The following is a 23,446-nucleotide window of genomic DNA, read 5'->3' as shown; positions in this document are numbered from 1 at the left end:
CCAAAATCTCGTAGATTGACTGGACTACAAAGCAAATTACAGGCCTAAATAAAACAAAAAAGCAAAATTAAAGCTAGAACAGCACGCACACACTGCCCGAACCATAGGGAATTCAGTCTCCGATGATGATGATCAGTGGTGACGATGATGATGATTAAACATTAAAAATGAAGGAAAATAAAAATATAATCGGACTCAGTAAAGTTGTTGTTGTTGTTATTGTTGTTGTTGATAGTATTTGATGAAAAGAACAAAGTATGGGTTGCAAATTCAGTACAGCCAAACTATACACATGCACTGCAAAATTCAATACAGCCTTTATAGTATACTATACACATGCGCTGCAAAATTCAATACAGCCTAACGATACATGTGCGTTGCAGCCTAACTATACTATGCGTTGCAAATTCAATACAGCCTAACTATACATGTGCGTTGTTGCCTAACTATACATGTGCGTTGCAAATTCAATACAGCCTAACATTTGCAACGCACATGTATAGTTAGGCAACAACGCACATGTATAGTTAGGCTGTATTGAATTTGCAACGCATAGTATAGTTAGGCTGCAACGCACATGTATAGTTAGGCTGTATTGAATTTTGCAGCGCATAGTATAGTAAGGCTGTATTGAATTTCGCAGCGCATACTTTGTTCTTTTCTGCAAATACTATCAACAACAACAACAACAATAATAAAAACAACAACAACAAATTCAATATCGCTGTATTGAATTTTGTAGCGCATGTGTATAGCATAGAGGTAGCTTTGTGTACAGTGAGGCTGTATTGAATTTTGCAGCGCATAATTTGTCCTTTTCTGCAAATACTATCAACTACAACAACAACAACAATAACAACAACAACAACAACTTTACTGAGTCCAAATATATTTTTATTTTCCTTCATTTTTAAATGTTTAATCATCATCATCATCGGAGCTCGAGGACCCTATGCCCGAACTGCCACTCTGCACGTACAATCTAGTGTTAAACCATGGAGGTTCCTACCTCCAGGTACAATCTAGTGTTAAACTTACCCAAGGGATGCAAGTGGACTACTTTCTGAGTTTACGCACACAAATTTCAGCTCACAACAAGTAAATTGGCAAGGTGTGAACTATCATTAATACATTCGCATTATGAGCTCTGAATAACTAATAATTCTTCCAAATCGTGCAAGACTGTAATTTTCGACCGGTCGTACAACGTCAATGTGTCGAACAAAATTTCAAGTGATGTACGTTTTCCTTGGACTGCTGAGATACCGCAGGTATTCTGAATGCGTAACCTATCTGCGATAACTACAGACCATGTGTCAAATGACGGTAGAGAAATGCTTGAAATAAGCGCACAAGCTTGAATCAGAATAATAGACTTGGTTCAAGTCTGTGATTTGTGAATGTTTGAGTGGGGTGAACGCGGTGAGTGGGGTAAATTTTCCCGGAATCCAGCAGAAACTAACTCACTACTGCGCAGACTAAAATGTAACGCGTTCAATTAATCGCAAGAAAAACCTGGCCTGGGCTGCCAAAGTCCAATTATATAAGTTTGTATGAAATAGGAGAGACACAAGAGAAACTATTACAAAATATTTTTTTAGAAATTCACCGACTTGAAACAAGTCTATCAGAATAGAAGTATAGAGCTATAAATGTTTGTCACATCCACCAACATTCTAAAAATGTTCATATATAAAATACTATCACAGATCATCAGGTTTATTTTTTTGTTCTTCTCGAAAACCTATCATAAGTTTTATCAACTGGGGTTGAGTGCTCGTCACAGGATAAATACTGCGAAGGTTATTATGCCCCTACTAAATGCCGTATATGACAACTTCACTGCAAGACTGTTAGAGAAACTAGCTGAGTAGCAGATTAGCAAATTTGTTCCTTCGTGCGGTGCTTGCACCAGCATATCTACTCTAGTCAGTTTAGGGGTGGACCATTTCCTTGGGAGTAAGCTTGGAAGATTTCAGGGGAAAAAATTCAAAGGGTTGCCTGTGAAAAAATCCAGAAAAGGATGGCAGAAGAATAAAAAGATTGCCATCAGAGATGAAGTAAAAATGATGCAAGGACAGTTATCTTTAAATTAAGTCTTGAGGCCCTACTTAAAATTTTCGGGGTGCCCCATTTTATAACATAGTTATTTTTCGACGAGCACTTCTGGTACACTATTGTTATAAATATTTTTCAATTTTGGCCCGCCCTTCGGTCATCTTATTTTCATAACATCTTTCATTTTTTATGAATTTTCCTGTATTTTTTTGATAATTTTTGACCAAATGGACATCATATTTCATTGGCAGAAAAAAATTCCAAGAGGTTGCCTGTGAAAAAATCCAGAAAAGGATGGCAGAAGAATAAAAAGATTGCCATCAGAGATGAAGTAAAAATGATGCAAGGACAGTTATCTTTAAATTAAGTCTTGAGGCCCTTCCAAGTTAAAATTTTCGGGGTGCCCTATTTTATAACATCTTTAATTTTCGACGTGCCCTCCTGTCACACCATTGTTATAAATATTTTTCAATTTTGGCCCGCCCTTCGGTCATCTTATTTTCATAACATCTTTCATTTTCGGCGCACCCTTTGGTCATGACATTTTCAAAACATCTAAATTCATTACATTTCATTTCATTAATGCCCTGATTTGATTGATATTTTAACTGACACTTTTGCTGTTGTTTTACATGTACCCAGTATTATAATTTGAAAAGATTAAGTAGTATTATTCATTTGTTGTGCTCCTGCTACAGTTTCTCATCCCTACACCTGAAACATTAGCCTGCACTTGATATCGTGTGTCAATTGTTGTTCTTTACAATGATATGTGCCATGCTCATCATGACTTGTAAACAAAAAGTATCGTATTTTTGTACATAAAGTGGTTCCCGCACTCATCCCAATATTGGATGTTTCTAGAACTACTCTATTTAAATTTCTAACAACTTTAAGCACAACATTTGCAATGCAGTGTGACTTGGTTGAACAAGGGTACAAGAATTTGACGTAAAATAGACCTACTCATAAATGTCTTGATAATATCCTTAATTTATGATTTATTTTTTCTTTCAAAGCATGTTGTAGATACACCTGTTAATGTCCAAATAGAAACTGCATTCCAAAATGAATAGCCATACCAAGAATTCGAACCAGTGTATCACATAACTTTTGAAACATTACAAATCCCAAGCACTTCTGTAGCATATACATATGTAGAAGCCGCATTATTTTTTATTTCTTTGCATTAATTTGCATTTCTTTGTATTAATTAGTAAAAAAATTAGAATTTTTTTTCTATTTGGATATTCACTTGTCTCTATTGATATTGTCTAATCTATTTTGAGTCCTTATGAAAAGTCTGTTAAAACATTCAAAATGACCGCCAAATAACCCAATTTTGATATGTGAAATTCAAAGTTTTCAGTATCAGGAGGGGGACAGCCCTCCTAACCACCCTAAGTAAATGGATTAATTGTCACTTTGTCATTTTAGTATCCAACTACCGCTACGCATTTAGCCTACAGTTGTTCAAATCCTTAGTCGGTATGTGCCACACGCTTTTAGCCCACTACCTAGAACAATGTAAACAGACGTGGTGGTTTTCTTACAAATTGAGACCTCGATGACTTCTTATTTCCATCAGTACCTAATATAATGTTGTTGTATTGAAGGATGCTTCTATTTTCTTTCCAACTTTCCAACATTCTGAAGCAGTTGCTGTTTGACTATAGTTCCATGTAAACTTGATCTACTTTATTTCTTTCCTTATTTAGTACTGTCACGCCATACGAAGAAAAGCATCTTAACAAAAAGAACAGCAAAGATTGGAGCGCTAGAAAAAAGATTCCTCTGAGAGGCGAAGTGAACAAAAATATCAGAATTCACATGATTGAAAAGAATAATTCCAGGTGAAGCAGGGAAAAATAATGCTCCATAGTCAATCATTTAAGCCCTCCCCCGAATATCAAACCACCCCTATATCGAATATCGATCCACCCCTAACGGATTGTGAGAAGAAAAACCTGACCTTGATGATTTGCAGGTATTACAACTTCATAAACGTTTTTCTGATGAATTCTGATTCAAACACAAGGACTAATATACTCCCTGGTGCGTTTTGTAATTATCACCTAAAGTTATACCTCAAATTAAGATACTCTATTTGAAACTAATAGAAGATGAATCACGCCTACAGTGAACTGGCACAGACTCATTTTTGAACCTATTTTGCAATCTCGGGATTACATCAACCAGCATCGTAGAGTAATATGGGGCTTGGACAGATTGACCCTTCGAGAGCTGCAATTTTTCCCACAAAAAATGTAGTGCAGCATTTTACCAATTTTTATGAATTTTCCTGTATTTTTTTTTGATAATTTTGGGCCAAATGGACATCATATTTCATTGGCAGTTTTTTAATTAAACTTTTGGCAAAAAACTGAGATAACTTGACTGGGCTACATTTTATAAAGTCAACAAAAATTGACTTTGAATAGCGGAGACTACTTGTGTTTTTCAAAAAAATGGATGTCTAAAAATAACTGACCTCCACTGATTTTTTCCACGAAAAATGCCGACCCGAAGAAGAAAAAGGAGGAGGAGGAGGAGGAGGAGGAGGATAGGAAAAGGAGGAGAAGAAGCCAGAGGGGAAGGGGGAGTGGAAACAGACGGAAAGGGGGATGGTGATGATCAATAAGTATTGGTGACAGTGATGACAGTGGCGGCATTGGTGATGCTGCTGAAGGTGATAGCGTTTGTGATGTTAACGGGATTCTGCCATTCTGTTTTCGCTCAAGAAATACGTCATTTTCATTTTTTTTCACATGGTAGTTTAAATACAGAAAATGTGTTCAGAGCGAAAATACTTGACAAAAAGGTTGCCATTGGTGTTTGTAAAATATATGAAATGACATTTATACTTTAAAAAGTCATATAAATGTTGTATGCAGAGGATGTATTTGACAGTACAAGTACCGTCTAAAAACGTTAACGATTGCCCTAGCTATCCACTCTTGTGGATATTTCATGATTTCCCCGTACTTTTAATAGTCCTTGTTTTTGTGCATCCTCGTTTCAGCGTAGTCTTTTCAAATATGGCTTTATGTTTACCGACATCCATGCACAGTAATATTTGTGACCCCACCCCTGATTCACGCACGAAATGAAATGGTCTTTCCCCAAAACTGTTTTTGAATGAAAATGGTGAAACTCCCTCTTCGTACCAGCCCCCCACCCCTCCCCGCCCCATCTGTAATGCATGCATACTTTATCTGCACGCGATGTAGCTCTACCACAAGGCTACGCGGACATGTCAGAAATATCATTGGAGCGTACAGAGTAGACAGCAGGTCCATGCAATAATGGGGACGTACAAAGCGTTCTTAACGTCGTTCGCAACCGACTATCATATGGGCTCATGTCGCCTGTAGGCAAACGCGTACACGCAGTCCTGACATGACCTGTGTGTTGCATGTTGTCGCTTTGAAGTACGGGCGCCTTTGTATAAGGGAAAAAAGCGAAATTATCAGTTTTTTTAGAGTATTCGATTCGCAGCGTCGGATCGATACTGTATTAAGCGTGATGCATCAGAACATGATCGCTCGCTGTATATTTAGCAATCACGGCAAATTGACAGCAGACTACATACATTGACCAGAAATGCACTCATGAGAACGACATGCAGCTGTAAATGGACGGGTTTACGGTCATTAAAGCGAAACGATCTCTTTGAAGAACGATAGGGTAATTGTTATAAATGCGAACGATTATTTGCTTTATTGCTATAAGCAAAACAGAAATACATGTTTGGAATAACAGACTGTGGAACTTCCCCGTAACTCTGTGTCGACTGTGAAATAAGATTTTAACTCAGAATTACAAGAAGTTCGGAGTCTAAATGGCGAAGTGGACCACCATTCCGTAAATACCCAAACGCATGGAAAACAGTGACATTGTGATGAGAATTGTTTTCATCTTTTCAAAATAACTGTATCGTTAAGGAGAGTCAGTGTTCTAACCATTTCATTATATAATGGTAATGGTATTAATGTTGGCTGAACGAAGATTGTGTTTGAAGATCAGCCACCGTAACTTCTATCAAACAGTTACAATGCGGTAAATGCCTATTGTCATTTGAAAGCGTTTGTTGCAGAGGACCAATTTTACATTGAATTTGCAGTGCCGTTCCAAACGAGACTATGAGCAAAAGCAAATACCACGATCCAAGAGTCTCTTTGAAGAGCGAAATGTTTTACTACGTAATGGTCCGTTGCTTTTTAAGGTCATTTATTGTGCTTTTCTTAACCTTTGCTTGGACTCTCGTTGCATTAATTAGAGAGCAAATTCTATTGAAAACCAAGCACACAAGGCTGGCAGATTTTTTGTCCCAGGGATTTTTTTCTGGTAAATCAAACCTTCTACGGCAACCATTCATGCGGGTAAATTAAACGGACTGTTTCAAATATGTTGCGCAGCAGCAGCTTGCGCTTTCTTTCGATTTACACGCTGGCGCTAATTAAAATAGAGCAGTGGCCAACACTTGCCATTTGCTGGATGTCATCACGACCAGACGGAGTGTACTTGTGATTTTTTCTGCGTGACGTGGTGTTTGTACGCGCTTTTCAAATCGATAGGTTGGTTGAAGAATAGCTTCTGTTCCCCCGCTGGCACGGCCACGCTGTTTGTCCTCCTCTGGTAATATAGAGAGCTCCAGCCGCGTCCACCTTCTGAGGAATTGAGCTTGGGCGTACGTTCACGCGCCCGCACGCACACTGGGTCTAATGTGCGACGCATAAGGTATCCTCAACAATATTTTGAACCTTTAGGGTCATTTGATAAGGTCAGTTTTCTAGATTCGATTGTTTCTTAGTTCCTAAACCTATCGTTTATTGTGATAGTTTATATATAGTATCGTATTTTTGGTACACTGGTCTCTAATGCATAGTTGCAATAATGGTAGACCTGGGGCCGGCCGTGCGCCGGCTTCTTTCGTGCTGGCTGTTTTACCAGCCCTCATCTGCTCAACGAATGCACATCCGCAAATCTAATATAAGTGGCTTTAATACATTTAAATCACTCATCCTCCTGCCGACATTTAAATCGGCCATATTTGGCAAATTTCACACACCGTGCATGTCCAATGAATATTACCGATGAAAACCCAAATGAGGCAGAAATTAAACTCTATGTTATGAAAACGTCAGAGTGAGACCAGCTTCAGAGCCTATGATGGACGTCGAGTCATTTTTCACCACACATTTCAAACAGAGCATAAGGAAATGCTTTCAGGCAGATTTTGGGGAAGCAATCATGGCTATTTCACAGCTTGTGTGCTTTCGGGGATTGAATTTTGTATGCAAACACGGCTATTCAGAATCTCTTGAATGAGAATAAACACACTGTTGTACACATTTTATAACGGTTTTATTTTAGCACCAATCTAGGAATGGTTCGTTTGCTACTTTGCTCCCGGCAAACATCTTTCATGCCGTTGCTGCCCACGTCAATTAATGCTTTACTTAATGTCTGAAAGCACCACACCAATGTCTGTATTTATAAATTGCATAGTTTGCAAATTCAATTTTCGTAGAAAACGTTTTTAGGAGCCATAGGAAACGTTGAAATTGTCTAGGGGGTCCTTTGTGTTCGTTGCTATGGCGATGACCTGCACTTAGTAATTGCTCTTATTGCTTTATTTTGACACAAAAATTGTGGAAAGCGTAAAAGCGCGACTAAAAAGTCATTAGTTGCATGCATAAAAAAGTAATAAGACCAACAATATTTAAAGTGCATTCATAGTTATAAATCATCTATTATCATGATATTGCATTTATTGTCATTCAAAATTGATGTATAATGGTGTGCGACTATCCGCTGATTTTGATCAAAACTGAAGCCTTTAATGATTTGATTGGAACCCCATGAATATCCGGACATAATTAAAAGACGAATTTGTTTTGTAGGCTCGCATTGTTAGACAACCGGTTTCAAATCCATCGTGAGGAACGACCCGGCGAATACAGACGTACTTGTAAAGACACCACATGTGAAAGTCCTGACTAATTGTTTCCATGGAGACGTTCATCATCTCTGATCGATTCAGCTTTGAAGGTATGGTTTTGAAATCCATGCATGTCAAATGGTTTTTTTTCCTTTTTCCATGGAATGAACAATAGGTGTACGCTTTGGTGATATTTTTATAATATTTGTTCTGTGAAAAAGGTACATTTCCTTTTTTCTCCTAAGTGTGCACAAAGTAATCGACTTGCAAACCCTATAGCATTATGAACTGTATGAAACATACAGTGTGTTAGTGTCTGAACATCAATTCCAGTCTGGATTGAAATTCGGTCACCACCAACAAAAATTGGACATTGCACCTAAGACAACTAGCACAACAGTTGTGGTAGTCGCGTGTGATCACAAACATATACAAGTTTTATCTGGGTATTTCGTGATTTGAGTAGAACGACAGAGTTCTACGAATAGAAAAGACATTCTAGGAAACAGCTTACGGCGCTTTAAAGGGAGGGGTCGCCGAAACTGCGCCTGTGCGACTTGCTTGTTTACAAACAATGCATTTCATGCTCGATATCTAGATGCACCGTGTCAAAATAGCTCAGCTGCAACATTTAAATTTTACGTACTTTGTACACTACGACAAAGTAACATGTTTGAACTTTCACCAATGACTAACGTACCTTGAATACCGTTCACATTGGTTGCATGAGTCCCATGTGACTCAGACCTTGAGCATCGTTCCGACGACCCTCGCTTTTAAGTTCATAACTCTACTGTGTTTGAACGTTAGTCGGTCTGCTTTTTCACAATCATATTTCTATTCATACCAAGTATGCATCTATGTCGCGTCGAATCTTTTAGGAAATAAACTCGAATGAATGAAATCCGTGTAGATGTGTGCATCTAGTGATTGAGTAGTGATTGTCGAAAATAGTTAGCGAAAAAGCGTCTGCTGCCAGAGAAATTTGGACCATTGAAACTGGAAAGATTAAACCCACAGAAATTGATTGGAATTTAAGATTTGAGTAAGCCAAGCTAAGAAGGGTTGCCAGGCAGCAAGTCATGAGATAAACATATTCAATCTGTGCTGCAAACTTGAACATATGTTCTGGTTCACGTGCAAGTAGCGGTACAGACACACTTGTAGAAAAATGGCAATCTTCAATAACTAACGATCTATATGCTGTATGCGGGTCATTATGACAAGAGGTGCTCGAGTATATTTTAGTTATCTGTACTAGAGTTAAAGGGAGGTGGTCGTCGGAACTCTGCTCAAAGGTTGCCAGGGACCCCTACGACCGTTGTAAATACTGTATTTAGGTGCGTTGGCGAATGATGAAAGTTGAAGCATGCTTATTGACAATGAATATCGTAAAATTTATATGCTATGTTCAAGTGATGCATAATAGATATCATGCATGAAATACATTGTTTAAAAACAAGAAAGTTGCACACGCGCAGTTCCGACGACCAACCCCTTTAACTATTTGACGTCGCCCTCTCCACCCGCAGGTTCCCTCATCACGTAGGAGCCAACGCAATGGACCATGGGATGTGATATCTTATTTCAATTAATGGTTAGATTGGCTCCACTGTACAGTGTTCAGTGAGGTGCCTAGACGTACAGTCACTCAGAATTCCATCTAATTCGGAATATACTTTAAAGAAAACCGGGGAAAAAGAACCGGTCATTTGAAGGTCTCCGACTCTTCGTCATTCAGTGAGATTCCGGACCTCCCCACAAAACCATGGCGACCGCAGTGCACCGGACTGGGAATAGCCTTCACATCGAAGTAGATATGCAGAGTGTGCTGACAGCGCGAAAGCGAAGGGAGTATCGCAGAAGAGAAGGAAATCTGTCCGAAGATAGACCAACTTTAACATCGGTAGGCCCTCTTCCAATTTTTTGAATCATCCTTAACTTCAAAGAAAAATTTCGATTCGAACTGACACCGTAAAATGATCTGAACATGAACGATGCTGACGTACCTACTTGATGCTGTAGCTTTTAATTACTGTCAACCACGGTCAAAATCCAACGTGTTTGATGGCACACTTTACCAGAAAACTAGGTAACCGACGCGCTGAATGACTTCCAGTTGTAATACATAAAATATTTTTAAAAAATTATTACTGATCACATTTTTATTATCAAAGGAGGCATTTAATGTTAATATAAAGGCCCCCTTATATTTTATAATCCATTTACAAAATTTCTCATTTTTCCATTGTTATCTTGTTTCATTGGGGATTGTTTTATTGGCTCTTCGATCCAACGGACTCTTCAGGAAGTTACTCATAAATACCGCCCGATTGTGTAGTGGGAGAGAAATGCTCTGCTGAAGGGTATAACATCATGTTATACTTTAGAACTCTCCAGCCCACAAAACTTCTCCAGTCAGTACGCTACTCTGGCCAAACATGGGTCTAGAACTAAACGCACTCGCCATTCTTTGAGCGTGGCTCCTGTACCCTAGACCATGCTGAATTGAATATCAACGCCGAGAGAATTGCACTATCAGATATAGACAGAAAAGTCGAACTTACAACCACAAATCTTCTTTCTTTCCGAAAACCCTCTCTAGCTTTCACCCTGTTGGCTTGTCTGGCTCTGTTCGGCTCTTCGGCTTCAGCTGTCTTAGTTATTATTAAGTCTTCCTTTGTCCATCTCTCTCTCTCTCTCTCTCTCTCTCTCTCTCTCTCTCTCTGATAAGTCTCTCTGATAAGTATCAAAACAGGTCCAATAATCAGTATTTTTCAGGGTATATTAATACTTTCCCGGGCTCAACAAACAAATAGAAAATGACAATAAACATGGGATCATCTTTTAGGATCGAGAATTTTGAGGCACGGTCACATGCTACAATGACTGGGAAAAGTCAAAAGGTACACGTTGTAACGTATCTTGTCGGTCTGCCATCCAACGGTATAGTCGGACAGAGACTTAAAAGAACGATGCCTGAACCCGTGAGATATGTTTTTGAATTCCGTTTATCTGTTTGTATATCGGTTTAATACTTTCGATACTCGATGTACAAGAAATATGACAACATTAAAATATATATAACCAGTGCAATGGGGGCAAAAAAACAGATACAAGTTGGATAAGCTTACACTGAGAGAGAGAGAGAGAGAGAGAGAGAGAGAGAGAGAGAGAGAGAGAGAGAGAGAGAGAATTCTTCAAAGAGGAATTCCAAACGTCGCTGAACTGTAAACATTTATTACTTACGTTAGGCGAAACTAATCACGGGTGTTCGTGACTGACTGACTTACGCCCCTAGCTGTTTTAAATGTAGGCTCAAATCAAATTGCTACATTAAGGTGTGATGTAGGGTAAAGGTGCAAATTAAATTAGCAAACATCGAGACAACCTCTTTCAGGCAAAGCCAACTCTATATTGTATAACGTTAGGTTGGTTATGGGCGGACGGGCAATTTTGTTCGTATGATCGGCCGATGAATCGACGGTCAGGCGAGGCAATTTTTCCACACTTGCGGACGGTTAAATTTCATTCCATTGGACAGGAACAAGGAGTGTGATACGGTTGCTCTCGTGAGTTTGCCGATGGAGAGGAGAAAAACATGTAGTAAAGAGGTTGCAGTAGAGATACTTTAATTTGTACTGGAGAGAGCAGTGGGGTAGGAGAAGCGAGAAGTTTCCATCTTCAATTTTGTATGTGGAAAACTGATGCCACGGCGCCAGTGGCGGAGGAAGGGAAAATATTTAAAATCGTAGAGAGTCAAGAGCTGTTTGTTTCGTTCAAAATACGTCAGAATAGCATGTTTATAGCTATAATTTCACAAATATGACGATGTCATTTTTGAGGGGACTCCGAATGACGGCGGAGGGAGACACAATATAAACGAAAGGATCTGAAATCCCGTCGCTAGCGGCATCTGTTCATACCACTGCGCATGTGTGAAATTCCTGCTCGCCATTTTCGTTCGCGAGGTTTGTTTTGAATTTGTACATGGATGAAACTGTGTAATATTGGAAAAATCAACAAGTTGCAATGAAGGTAGGCACATAAAAAATGTCACCCAATGTACCTTTTTACTCTTTTTTCTAAAGTTCTATAAACATGGATCCTGCTAAGTGACGTGAACTAGTAATGTGTCATTCTATTTCAATCCACACATGGCACAAATACTGATTCACGTAGAGCCAGCAATGCCAGGGCTGTCATTCCACTTGACATCCCTCAAAAAAAGGAAACCATCAAATATTCCTCTATCATATCAGTCTCTTTTTTAAACGGGGTCGTTCCGTGTTGGATTGGCAAGGGATACTGCATTCCCCGCCGATATCTCGCCATATTGCAATTACTGTCTGCTCCACGACGAGCCTCAATCTCATTGCTGCTCGTGCAGCCAATTCCCGTCCAACTCCAAGGCTTTTATTCCTTGACTCCAGCCTATCTTTCGTTCAGATGCCCAAGGCAATTTATGCAGTTGAATTTCAGGGATCGAGAGTCTTGACAGTTTTCAGCTAGCCGCCTGTTAACTCGAACCATAGACGTGAAAAACAGACGTCCATAATCGTACGTGCGCTGACTAATTTACAGCTGCCCGGTTGTGTATGGCGAGCATTGCTATGGCAACTTCCAGGGCGTTATGTAATGGCTGCTGGGCCGACAGCTTCGAATAATAATACGAAATTGATATTAAAATACTTACTTTCCATTGTTACCAACTTTTGTTTACCAAATTTTGTAAATTTCACTTTGTAAATGGAGGTAGCTGTTTTTGTACACTGTGATTATGAACCTTTAAGTTTCATAATGTAATTAAAATGAAGAAACATATATATTATAATTGCATCTATATTCATTGTCTGACCTTTTTAATGAAAGAGAAATGAAAAAAGGATATTTATTAGTAAAATAACGGTGTCATGATGAAAGAATGCAGTGGTTTCCCTCACCATCCAGCGGTTTAATAGGCAGACATGGCTTTTGTCAGCATTAGCCAGTCTTTTCATCACAGACTGTTGCCATGGTGATAGCAGTTGAGATGATCCAAAGGGCAAATGCATAACTCTGACACATCTTACAAAGTGGCGGGAGAATCAGACTCAGTGGTTATTTTAGCCTCTCCATTTCTTTTAATCGTACTATTCTCATGGATGTGTTACAAGTGGTATGTACCTGATTTTCACACATTTTTTGGTTGAATTTTCAAATTTATTGGCGTTTATCAATAAGTTTGATTTTGATATCATAATCAAAATGGTGCTCAAAATGAACATTCTGGGTTGTTTTGAGGCCTCGTTGCTGAGGTACAGATGTGATTTTATGCTGTTTTTTTTTGCATTTTGTTCAAGATTGAAGGATTCTCAACCTGTATTTAATACGTAATGAACATTCTGCAAACTTGGTTACTGTACTTTCAAACCAACAACATGGGGTTTTCTTCCTGATTTATGGAAGAAAACCAAGCTCACTTCTTTTTTCTGCAGATGGATAAAATGAGTGGCTTGCTTACGTTCACAGAGCAGAACACATTATTTTGTGTTTAAATTCTTGTGAGAATGAAGGAAATTCTTGTCTTATATAGTCAAGGAATGTGGTTATCTGCTTTGAATAAAAAAGTATATGAATAAAAGCACCTCTATTGAGCTAGGAATATTTAATTTTATAATATATTTGAAGTACATTGCTAGTATGATAAGCACCCTTGGATCTGTCTCGGTGAAAAAGAAACCTAATATCAGCTTCTAAAATTATCACTTTCTTCTCAATCAACTAGCACTTCAGGTTAGATGAAATTTGTTCATCCACTTTTACATGGATGGGATAATCCTCTTCACCTCCTCCACTTTGGAATGATTTTTCTAATGATTTTTTTTATGATTTCATTTTAAAAATGTATGAAGTCAGATCTTTGTTATTGTTCCATCACAACGCATGCCCAGAATAGCAGATAAAGGAGGTTGCCATAGCAATATCAAATTAAAAAGAGGGTCTTCTTAAGATGGAGGATGCATGAAAGGAAACATCGTCTTACTTTCTATTCATCAAATTCTTCACTTGGATTATAACAACACCATCACCACCTGAATGCGTCATGCCATTTCCTTCACTGAGTTTTCTCGGCATTTCAGATCTTTTACGCTGAAACAGTATTATTCATTTTACAGTACTTTTGATGTGCTTGAGGGGAAATATTATTGAGATTTATTTTCAGATAATTATTTTTGATCCTGACTAATGTGCAATTCACTCTTCACGTGAACAATTGTCATATCAACAGAGTTGAACATTTTCCATTTTTTAGAATGTATGCTTTAAGTATGTGACCAAAGAGATATAACTGAAATTGAGCATTTACTGTTCACGCTGGCGGAATGGAAGGAACATGCATAGAAGATGGTTGCTATAGCAACAGCAGCCAGGCAGAAGCCTCTGGATCTCTTCCTCTGTTATAGCTCACCAAAAAATCTTGATATGAGGTTCATTTGCCGTACTGTTTCACGCATAATGTCGTATGATTTGTAAATCCTCCCTAATTGGTTGTGAAGATTTATGAGACCTGAAAAAATAAGTAAGAATTGACAGTTTTGATAATTGAGTGAGGAAAATTGGAAATTTATTATCCTGTTAAAATGTGAAAAGCATTATCCTAAACTTCTATGAGATATCAAATTTTATAATCAGCTTAAAAAAACACAGCTTCATTTGTTCTATAGACTTCAGTATGTCATAATACCTTGCATCCCCAATGCCAAAAACTCCTCTGTTAATGGTAATTGGATCATTAAAATTTGATACATAAGATTGGTTTCAATTTGTCCCTTGGCTATAGCACATGCAAGTCATCAGAGAATCACATTGTAAATCCATTTGTGCTGTGTATCCTCACGATGTCTCATTTTTTTTTGTCCGAGGGGAAAGAAAGAAAGGAAAAATGAAATTCAATCCAGTTGGCAGTTTGTAGTTTTCAATAAGTGGTGACGTGTGTGTGTCTGTGTGACAAAAAAAGATTTGCATAGAAGTATTATTACCTTTATATTGTCTGGCAATGTTTTGAAGTAATGCAATACTTTGAATTCACAAGTTGGATATCTTCAAAGGCCACGTCAGCAAAAATCTTGCAGGTTATTTTTTCAATTCCAATGTATTGAAAAGATAGTGAGTCTGACCGCTTGTTCTTTGAATTTTTCTTTCCAGAGGGTGTTTCATTTGTCTGACAAAACCCATGGCGCCGGTCCCATCTTGTTTGCTTGGCAGAATACGCTAGGCAATTACCTAGCAACCACCGGTAGCAATCATATACTGAATATCTATGATAGACATGGCGAACTGAAGGATGAGATCAATTTACCTGGGTGAGTTGTGATAATTGAAAATAATCAGTCAGCTCAGTATCAGCATTGCAGATTGAAGTATATGATATTAGTTTTTTTTACAAAAAGTAGAATGAAACGATAAACATGTACCAACGTTGTTGACTGTACAGTGAATGGATGGAGCTTTGGATGATAGAGTGTACAGTGCAGAGTGATAAAATGCATTGGTATCTTGGATTATCCGTGTACCTCTGAGTAAAATCTTCGACAGTTTTAGGATGTTACTGCAGTAGTCAGTCAGGCTCAGCGGTTGTGTCTTGTCAAATGAGTTTGGTTATGCTCTTTGCGTGTCAGAAGCTGTTTATGTTGTTCTGCTTACTGAACATCTTGAATTACCAATCATGAGAGCTCTGCTCACACCTTGCGTATACATGTACACATAACATACAGATATGCTGATAGACGTAATTTCTGGTATGTGCCATACATTATGTCATTGAAGCATTCATTGTTCTATCCACAAGCAGGGAGAGAGTAGAGATATGGTGACTGATACATGTAGTTTAGCATGTTTTAGCAAGCAGAATAACACGAATAGTTGCTCACATGAAACAAAAATAACCAAAATAATTTGAAAAGTTAGCGACGTCCTTTTAATCCACTTTTCCCCCATCTTCTTTTAAGTGTTTGTAACCATGCCATTGTTCTATTTTACTGTCAAAAAGTGAATAAAAATTTCTTCTCTGCTGATACAGTGATTCCTTTACATGTAAATTTCCTCCAAGTCTGAGTCCAGTGCAAGAAAAATAACTCTTTTTATGTTTTTCCATCTTGACAGGAATTGTACTGGTCTCGGATGGGACCGAGATGGTGACACCCTTGCCGTCATCAATGACAAGAATAGTACTATCATACTATGGGATGCAAATACACACAAGACATCTCATTTAGACAGTGGTATGAAAGACCCCTTAACCTTCTTGCTATGGTCAAGGGTCGGGCATCAGCTGTCTGTAGGCACAGCCAAAGGAAATCTTCTCATCTACAACCATCAAACATCAAGGTATATTGAGCAAGCTTTCTTCATGATGTCAACTGTTGATAGAATTGTAATTTTAAAAACTTTATTTTGCCAGAGAAGGGTTTTTGAAGAATTGTTTGACTAATTCTTGGATCTCTATTTGTGTATCCTAGTTGCATTTTGGTACATGGTTTTTTTGTCTTTTATTAATTTATGTCCATTTATGTTTTTGCCAAATATGAAATCAAGTGAATAATACTGGTATTCGTAGCTTCCTTGTTTACTCACAGAAAGATACATGTATTGTGATAAACTCCCCACTCGCTGATTAAAATTCATAGTTCCTAGTGATTAGTGGTTTTTAATATCATGAACATACAAGATATTTTTTCAGATATCATCATGACTAAGTCATTGCATGTTATCATAGGTTTTCAAAGACCAGTGCTTCTCCGATTTGTTGTGTGTGCTACCATTACACATACTGCTGTAACATTTGCATATGCTATGCTCTTTGTGCAACAGGAAGGTACCAATCCTTGGCAAACACTCCAAGAAGATAACATGCGGTGCATGGAGCTTACAGAATCTGCTAGCCCTGGGCAGTGAAGACAAAACTGTTACCATTAGTAACGCTGATGGTGATACCATTAGACAGGTATTCCAGAAATCTTTCAAGTTCCTGTGCTGTAGGCTATATAACATAGAAGTGATGAGTCTGTTAATGGAGGCTGTGCCATCATGAACAAATCACGAACAAATCCATGAACAAATCCGAGGGGTTTTTTTTGTGTAATGCCCACTTTGAAAGAGTAAACAAGTATCTCCAAATGTATGACATTTGTTTGAATCAGAGGATACAGGGATATGGAAAATGTTGGTTACACATGGCAAAAATAAAAGTATAGGCAGTTACAAGTGGTTTGTGAGCGCCCAAAGTTTGTGCAAAATGTTCTGATTTTATGCTGAAACTAAATTTTCACAGCCGGCAAATTTTAGCTAACAGCGGGTTGTTTTTTGCAGGCTGCCAGCTATTTTCTACATCCCTGGGATGGGAATATATCATACTTAACTATTTCAAAACTCAGTTCATTTTATTCGGGGGGAAATTTTAGTAATGGATGTTTGAGGATTATTAACACCTCCCATGGATTTTTCCACTGTGAAGAACCATTTGTTCTTTTTCTAATGTAAAGACTTCTGTAGTTTGCTGAAATGAATGGATTAAAATCCGAAGACTGCTCATCTTAGGAAAATTAAATGGAGGTGGTCACTGTGCTTTCAACGTGCCATATTGACGCTTCTGCTCAGGCGATGTCAATCAAACAATATGCAAATTATATAAGAAGGATTAAATTATACATGTATATATTTCAAGAAGCATTTGGTAAATAAATAAAGAAACAAACATATAATTAAATAAACAAAGTAAATAAATATTGTCTGTCACTATGTGATTGTTCACTTTTCTTTACTCCACAGACATCTGTGAGAATGGACCCCTCTGATATACAGTTTTCAGAGATGAAAACTGATGAAAGGAGTGTGGCTGGTGAAAACACAGTAAGTCTGTTTATCGTGTCGGTATAGTTTCAGTACTTTTTCGCTTTAAAGACCAGAAAAGGCTGAGGGAGCTTAATATCTTTCATCAAATGGTCTTGTTGATTTAAAAGTTTTTATTAATAATTGTCAGGGGAATAGACCAAAGCTGTTGAAATACAGTAAGTTTTCGATCGGGTTCAAACGCCAGAATGCATGGCACCCAGTCACCTAGCGGAGACGGGACAGTCAAAAGCCAAAGTAATGACTAACAAAGTGAAATTTACTTCATTGTCAGGAAAATAATGTACTGTACTTTGTGAAACATAAAATGACCAGAATTAATTATGTACGCGTTGAAAGTGAGGAGAGGCTTTGATCTGTTTGTCTTCAATTCATCATCATTTCTATAAAGACTAATATAAGAATTCCAGTTTGTCACAGAATGCCAGTCATCACAGTTATGATTATAAAAAAAAATCATGAGAGGATAATTGTCCAATACGGGTCAAACCAATTTGATTAGACTTTGGTTCCAGCAATTCTGTTGTTGACCCATTTACCATCAAACTTTACTACAGCCATGCTGTGTTTGATGGTGCAGTTTGACATGTATAGTATTTGCTTAAAAATGGTTCTGATATGATGAAACTGAATAGTGTGGAAGACGTGTTGTGTTTTGTATAATCTTTATTTTCAATGTTTGGCAAACTGTATGTGTTTATTCATTACTCTGTCATGTTGATAATCAGGTCAGTGTGTGTGTTGGCAAGAAGACGCTGTTCCTCTACAACTTGAACGATCCTGATAATCCAATAGAGCTGGCCTTTCAGCAAAGATATGGAAATATAATTTCATATAAATGGTAAGTCACAAATATATGTAGCTCTACAATTAGCTTGAAAGTGCTCTCAATTACGGTAGTATGTCTTGAAAGAGAAATTTTCAAACTTTTGTGGAAACTTTCAAGGAGACTGACCGTAAACCCTTGTCTGTCAATATATCATAAACAAGAATATAGAAATAACGGGTGACGCCGCTGACCATTAATGTTTATTTATGGGCAAGGGCAAGAGGGAAGCCAAAAATTAACAGGCGAGGCTTGCCGAGCCTGTTGATGTTGGCTTTTCTCTCACCATGCCAATGGGGCCCCAGAACTTGTATTACACAAAAGTTGTATTCATTGAACAGTGTGTTGTGCAATGCGTGATGCAGTGTCAAGCACGCTGTAAAAATTTTGCAAATCTGGAGATTTTTTGGAAAAAAGTGTCTTAACTTGGCCCACAAGTGCTCCATTTTATTTTTTGCTTGATTATGATCTTTGTACAAATCTCAATTTACGTTTTAGCTGTAAAGTTACAATGTTTACAATATTATTCATATTCTCAGGCAAGTAAACAAACCATTACTGTGTATTTGTGCTCAGTCACATGGTTCAGCTCAACCAATTAAAATGTGACGGACAGGGATAAGAAATAGAGTTCATTGTGCACAGTTTAGGATTAGAGAACAAATTAACTGAATTTACCCATGTTTTAAAAATCAAAATGACTGCCATGTCCCGTATTAACATTAAACAATAAATATAAAATTTTCTCATTTCACAAAAACAAGACAGTGAAAATTTCATCCAGTCCTCAAGCTTCAAAATTATTCCACACCAGCAGCAGACTGGAAATGTATTGTGAAAATTTGAATGTTCAGAAAACTGTCTCCGAGACACAGACTGCTTTGATGCATAGTAGTGTTGATCCCTTCAACTTTTCTCACCATAGATTTTTTATTTTCAGAATTCTAATCGTATATCACGTGAACCAGCCATAACATCAAAGAGAGTGACACCCTAGAATGATGAAATATCTTTCCCATTGCATGTGTCATTAACTGAAGATACATATATTTTTACATGTATTTTTTGTACTATAGAGTTTAGGAACAAACTTTGTGTGAAAGTTTTCAGAAAGTGATTTTCTATTCCATTCTATGTCATGATATGTGACCATTTATTTATAAACGTTTTTACACTGTGGGCTGACACTATCCTTTTTGTTCTCAGTACAGTTTGAACAGGAGGTTATTTTTTTGTCTCAAAGTCTAAATTTATGATTTTATCACAATTCAAAAACAAGAACAAAAATTTGTGAAGTTCATGTGTCCATAGCAATAATATACTATATATGTTTGCAAGTACTTAAGGTAACTGAACAAGACAGTTGCCTTGACAACAGTAAAAATTGTAGCTTAGTAACAAATAAATTTCCTTCTTCATCAAGGTACGGTGATGGCTATGTGATGCTGGGATTTTCCCATGGATACTTCATTGTGATTTCTACACACATCAAGGAGATTGGTCAGGAATTATTCCAAGCCAGGAATCACAAGGATAGCCTCTCTGCTATAGCCATCTCTCTCCCTCTGAATAAAGCTGCTACAGCTGGTGATAACTGGTAAGATGAAACACGGATAAAAGTCTTGACATGTTGTTTGTTTATATGTTTATGATGGAAGACATGGATTGACGTTTGTTCATCAAAAGTAGTGCCTGAAATTTGAAACCAGGATAAAGTAGTGAAAAAAAATGTCCACACTACTTCAAACAAAGACAAAGGAAAGCTCTATCACGCCAACTGCAATACAGATTCATGTCCAAAAACTCCATGAGGCACTTTCAGTGACCCCATGCAGTGTTGTGCTATCACTTTGAATACTGCAAGGAACTTTCGTTAATGTTGATGCTGACAATTACAGTGCTTGCTATGTTCTTTATGCATGCCACCTTTCTCAACTCTTTGCTTCACTAAAGGAAATTATTTTTACATCAACAGTGAAAGGTAGTAATTGCCAGTTTGTAATTCTTTGAAATTAAATCTACTACTTTTAGACTCAAAACTTATTAGCGGGAATGATTATTTGGTTTTTGCTCATCAGTTGATGCATGCTGGGAAATACTGTTACATTTCATGTGCATGAACTGGTTCTATACGTGCCATATCCTACCCAAACTTGAATGGTTTCTTCCAAGAAGAGATTCCAAGGATATCTAGTGTAGATATTACACAACAGGTGCAGAGACTGTAAATCACGAAACGCTGATCAGAGTTCCCCAGTGTTTCTGTGGGAGATTGGAATATTGCAAGGGATTTAGGTTGGAGTCTTGCCAACTTTAGAGTGTGTATTGTCATGTTGGTCCCGGTAAAACATTGTTAATAAACATTGTGAAATGTATAGATCCAACAGTACATCACCACAGAAAATAAATTTGACTGTTTAACTTCAATTTTGGATTTTAAACAAAGGATGGAAGTTCAAATCAAAAAGGGTATATATCAGGTTTGTAGACGGGAATGTTTATTCGCACATTTTTCAATGCGAAAGGTTCATGCTTTCTTTTCGGAAGTTGCAAAAATTATTATGCAAGAGTGTTGATTCCAGTGTGAATATTTGCCAGTGTTGAAGGAATTCTACAATTTGACTGTGATACAATGCTTTTTCTTGTAGCATTAAAATTCATGATCTATCAGAACTGAAGGAGATGTACGCCATCATCACAATGGAAGACGAGACCAAAGGTCTAGGCAAACTTGAATGGACAGATGACGGACAGTTGCTTGCCATCGGCACTCAGAGGGGCTCTCTCCACACCTACCTGACCAAACTGCCAGTGCTGGGAGATGCATATGGAACCAGGATAGCATACCTGACGTCCCTCCTAGAAGTCACTGTGGTCAATCATGTTGAACAGGTTTTTAATTTTTTTAAATATGTTTTCCATGTATGTGATCTGCAACCGTCTTGATAGCCTTTTTCCTGCAATAGGTACTCAACACTCTTAGTAGTTTAGTTACATCACACTAGGGGTGAAATGCAATTATGCATTTTAACTATCTTTAGGAGCACCATTACACGTCATTATCAATGTTGACATCCAGAGGAGGTATATCTGCCAGGCATATCTGCCAATCAGCACTTATTGAACACGAACTGGTCTAACAAGTAATGCACATGAAGACACAATAAATACATGTACATTACCAGTACATACACACTCCCCACTAACTGCTACAGAAGCTAGAATAAACATTTCTGAATACTATATGTCTGTACTCATTCTTTAATTAAAGGACCAGTAGCTGTAACTTTTGTAATTTTTTCTTCACAATTTTTGTTTTTCGTGTCAACTGCACTTTTTTGTTCTACTCCCCAAAGCATGTTGAGATACTCAGTATTCAGCTTGTCAGCTTTGCTTGTACATATACCCATACATGTATGCTCAGTTTGCATTGTTGTTGTTGGCGAGTGAATTCTGGCCCGCACTAGAATTCAAATGTAAACAAGAGTACATTTCACATGTACTGACGCTGTGTTGGCAAGTTGAATAGTTGATGTGTCAACATGCTTTGAGGAGAAGAACAAGAAATGCAACTGACATACAAAAACCAAAAAGTGAAATAAAAATCATTATAAGTTACAGCTACTGTCCCTCTAATATACACACAATGTCAGACTCCTAATGGTTGGTTCACATTGAAATAATTAAGCATATCGATATGACAGAGATAATTGAAATAATTGGTGCAATGGAATAAGAATGAAGTCTGATAGAATAAGAGTGCTATCGGTGTTGCATGATAGAAATAGCTGGCTACCCACTATTATTTTCAATCCTGCTTTAATATGCTAACAAAATGTAAATCTAAGAATTCACAAGCTAATGTAACCTAAGGAGTGAGCAGCAGTCACAATATATGTATGTTTTTTTAGCAATATTAATCTTTTTCAATATTTGACATTTGCCAAGAATTTGTCCACAAGGAATGAAAAAAATACATGTATATATGATCAATTGTATGGAAAGAAACTTTTTGCGATTGAAAATGTTATGGAAGATAACGTTAGAACCTTGAATCACAACATTAAAAGTTTACAAACAGGCCGTTGCTGGCAATAGTTCTGTAGGCATTACATTTTTTCTTTCAAGAAATACATGTCTGTGAAACAGCTTGACTTTTCTTCAACTCTACAATATTACGCATTCTGGTAGGTCGTTAGTGGTACAAAAGATTTTGTAGTTTGGGTTCAAAACTGTTGACATGATCATCGCATTGTCTATATTGTGCACTTGCATTTCATTTCATATTTCTGTCTGTTTCATGTACTGCGTAACTATGATAACATGTCATCATTTGTGTATATCATGTTTGTGTGTGTGTGTGTGTACATGTATATGTGTATGTATTGTTATCAGTGTTATTTCGTCAATCAAGGCTTAATCTTCAACAAAGACGCTGTCTGTCCACATACTAATGCACTTAATGTCATTGTGTGTTTTTCTCGTTTGCATGCCGTTCTTTTGTCTGTACATAAAAATCTAGCGCCGAGTTGGGCGTATGAAGGCAAGTGACCCCAATTTTCCTGTTACTTTCTACCATAATAATATGCATCGTATATCACAAACACGATTCCTACTTTGATATTTTCTCTGTCACCTTTTCTCCCCATTACTATTTACATGTACATATAATCATTTAGATTTATTCCAACAGAGCTGAGATATAGTTGCTTGGCAGTGCTAGCTTA

The 23,446-nt window shown here is 37.5% G+C and overlaps 1 protein-coding gene across 4 annotated transcripts in view; it reads left to right on the top strand.

Moving 5' to 3' along the window:
* The first annotated feature begins 9,648 nt into the window (after positions 1-9,648).
* The window catches only part of LOC139131513 (WD repeat-containing protein 19-like), a 33,013-nt gene continuing 19,215 nt past the window's right edge, over positions 9,649-23,446 (top strand). The window contains exons 1-9 of one of the 4 annotated variants that reach the window (XM_070697600.1): positions 9,649-9,908; positions 15,191-15,348; positions 16,148-16,372; positions 16,856-16,988; positions 17,813-17,893; positions 18,622-18,734; positions 20,143-20,316; positions 21,368-21,611; positions 23,242-23,262. In XM_070697600.1, the coding sequence (XP_070553701.1) occupies positions 9,771-9,908; positions 15,191-15,348; positions 16,148-16,372; positions 16,856-16,988; positions 17,813-17,893; positions 18,622-18,734; positions 20,143-20,316; positions 21,368-21,611; positions 23,242-23,262 (1,287 nt within the window). In that variant the 5' untranslated portion in view covers positions 9,649-9,770. Of the gene's footprint in view, positions 9,909-11,917; positions 12,041-15,190; positions 15,349-16,147; positions 16,373-16,855; positions 16,989-17,812; positions 17,894-18,621; positions 18,735-20,142; positions 20,317-21,367; positions 21,612-23,241; positions 23,263-23,446 lie in introns of those variants that run through there. The other 3 variants (XM_070697602.1, XM_070697601.1, XM_070697603.1) reach the window with 3 other exon arrangements.

The sequence above is a fragment of the Ptychodera flava genome, chromosome 4, assembly GCF_041260155.1.
Source record: "Ptychodera flava strain L36383 chromosome 4, AS_Pfla_20210202, whole genome shotgun sequence".
NCBI classification, from domain to species: domain Eukaryota; kingdom Metazoa; phylum Hemichordata; class Enteropneusta; family Ptychoderidae; genus Ptychodera; species Ptychodera flava.
This window is presented reverse-complemented; position numbering and strand designations above follow the sequence as displayed.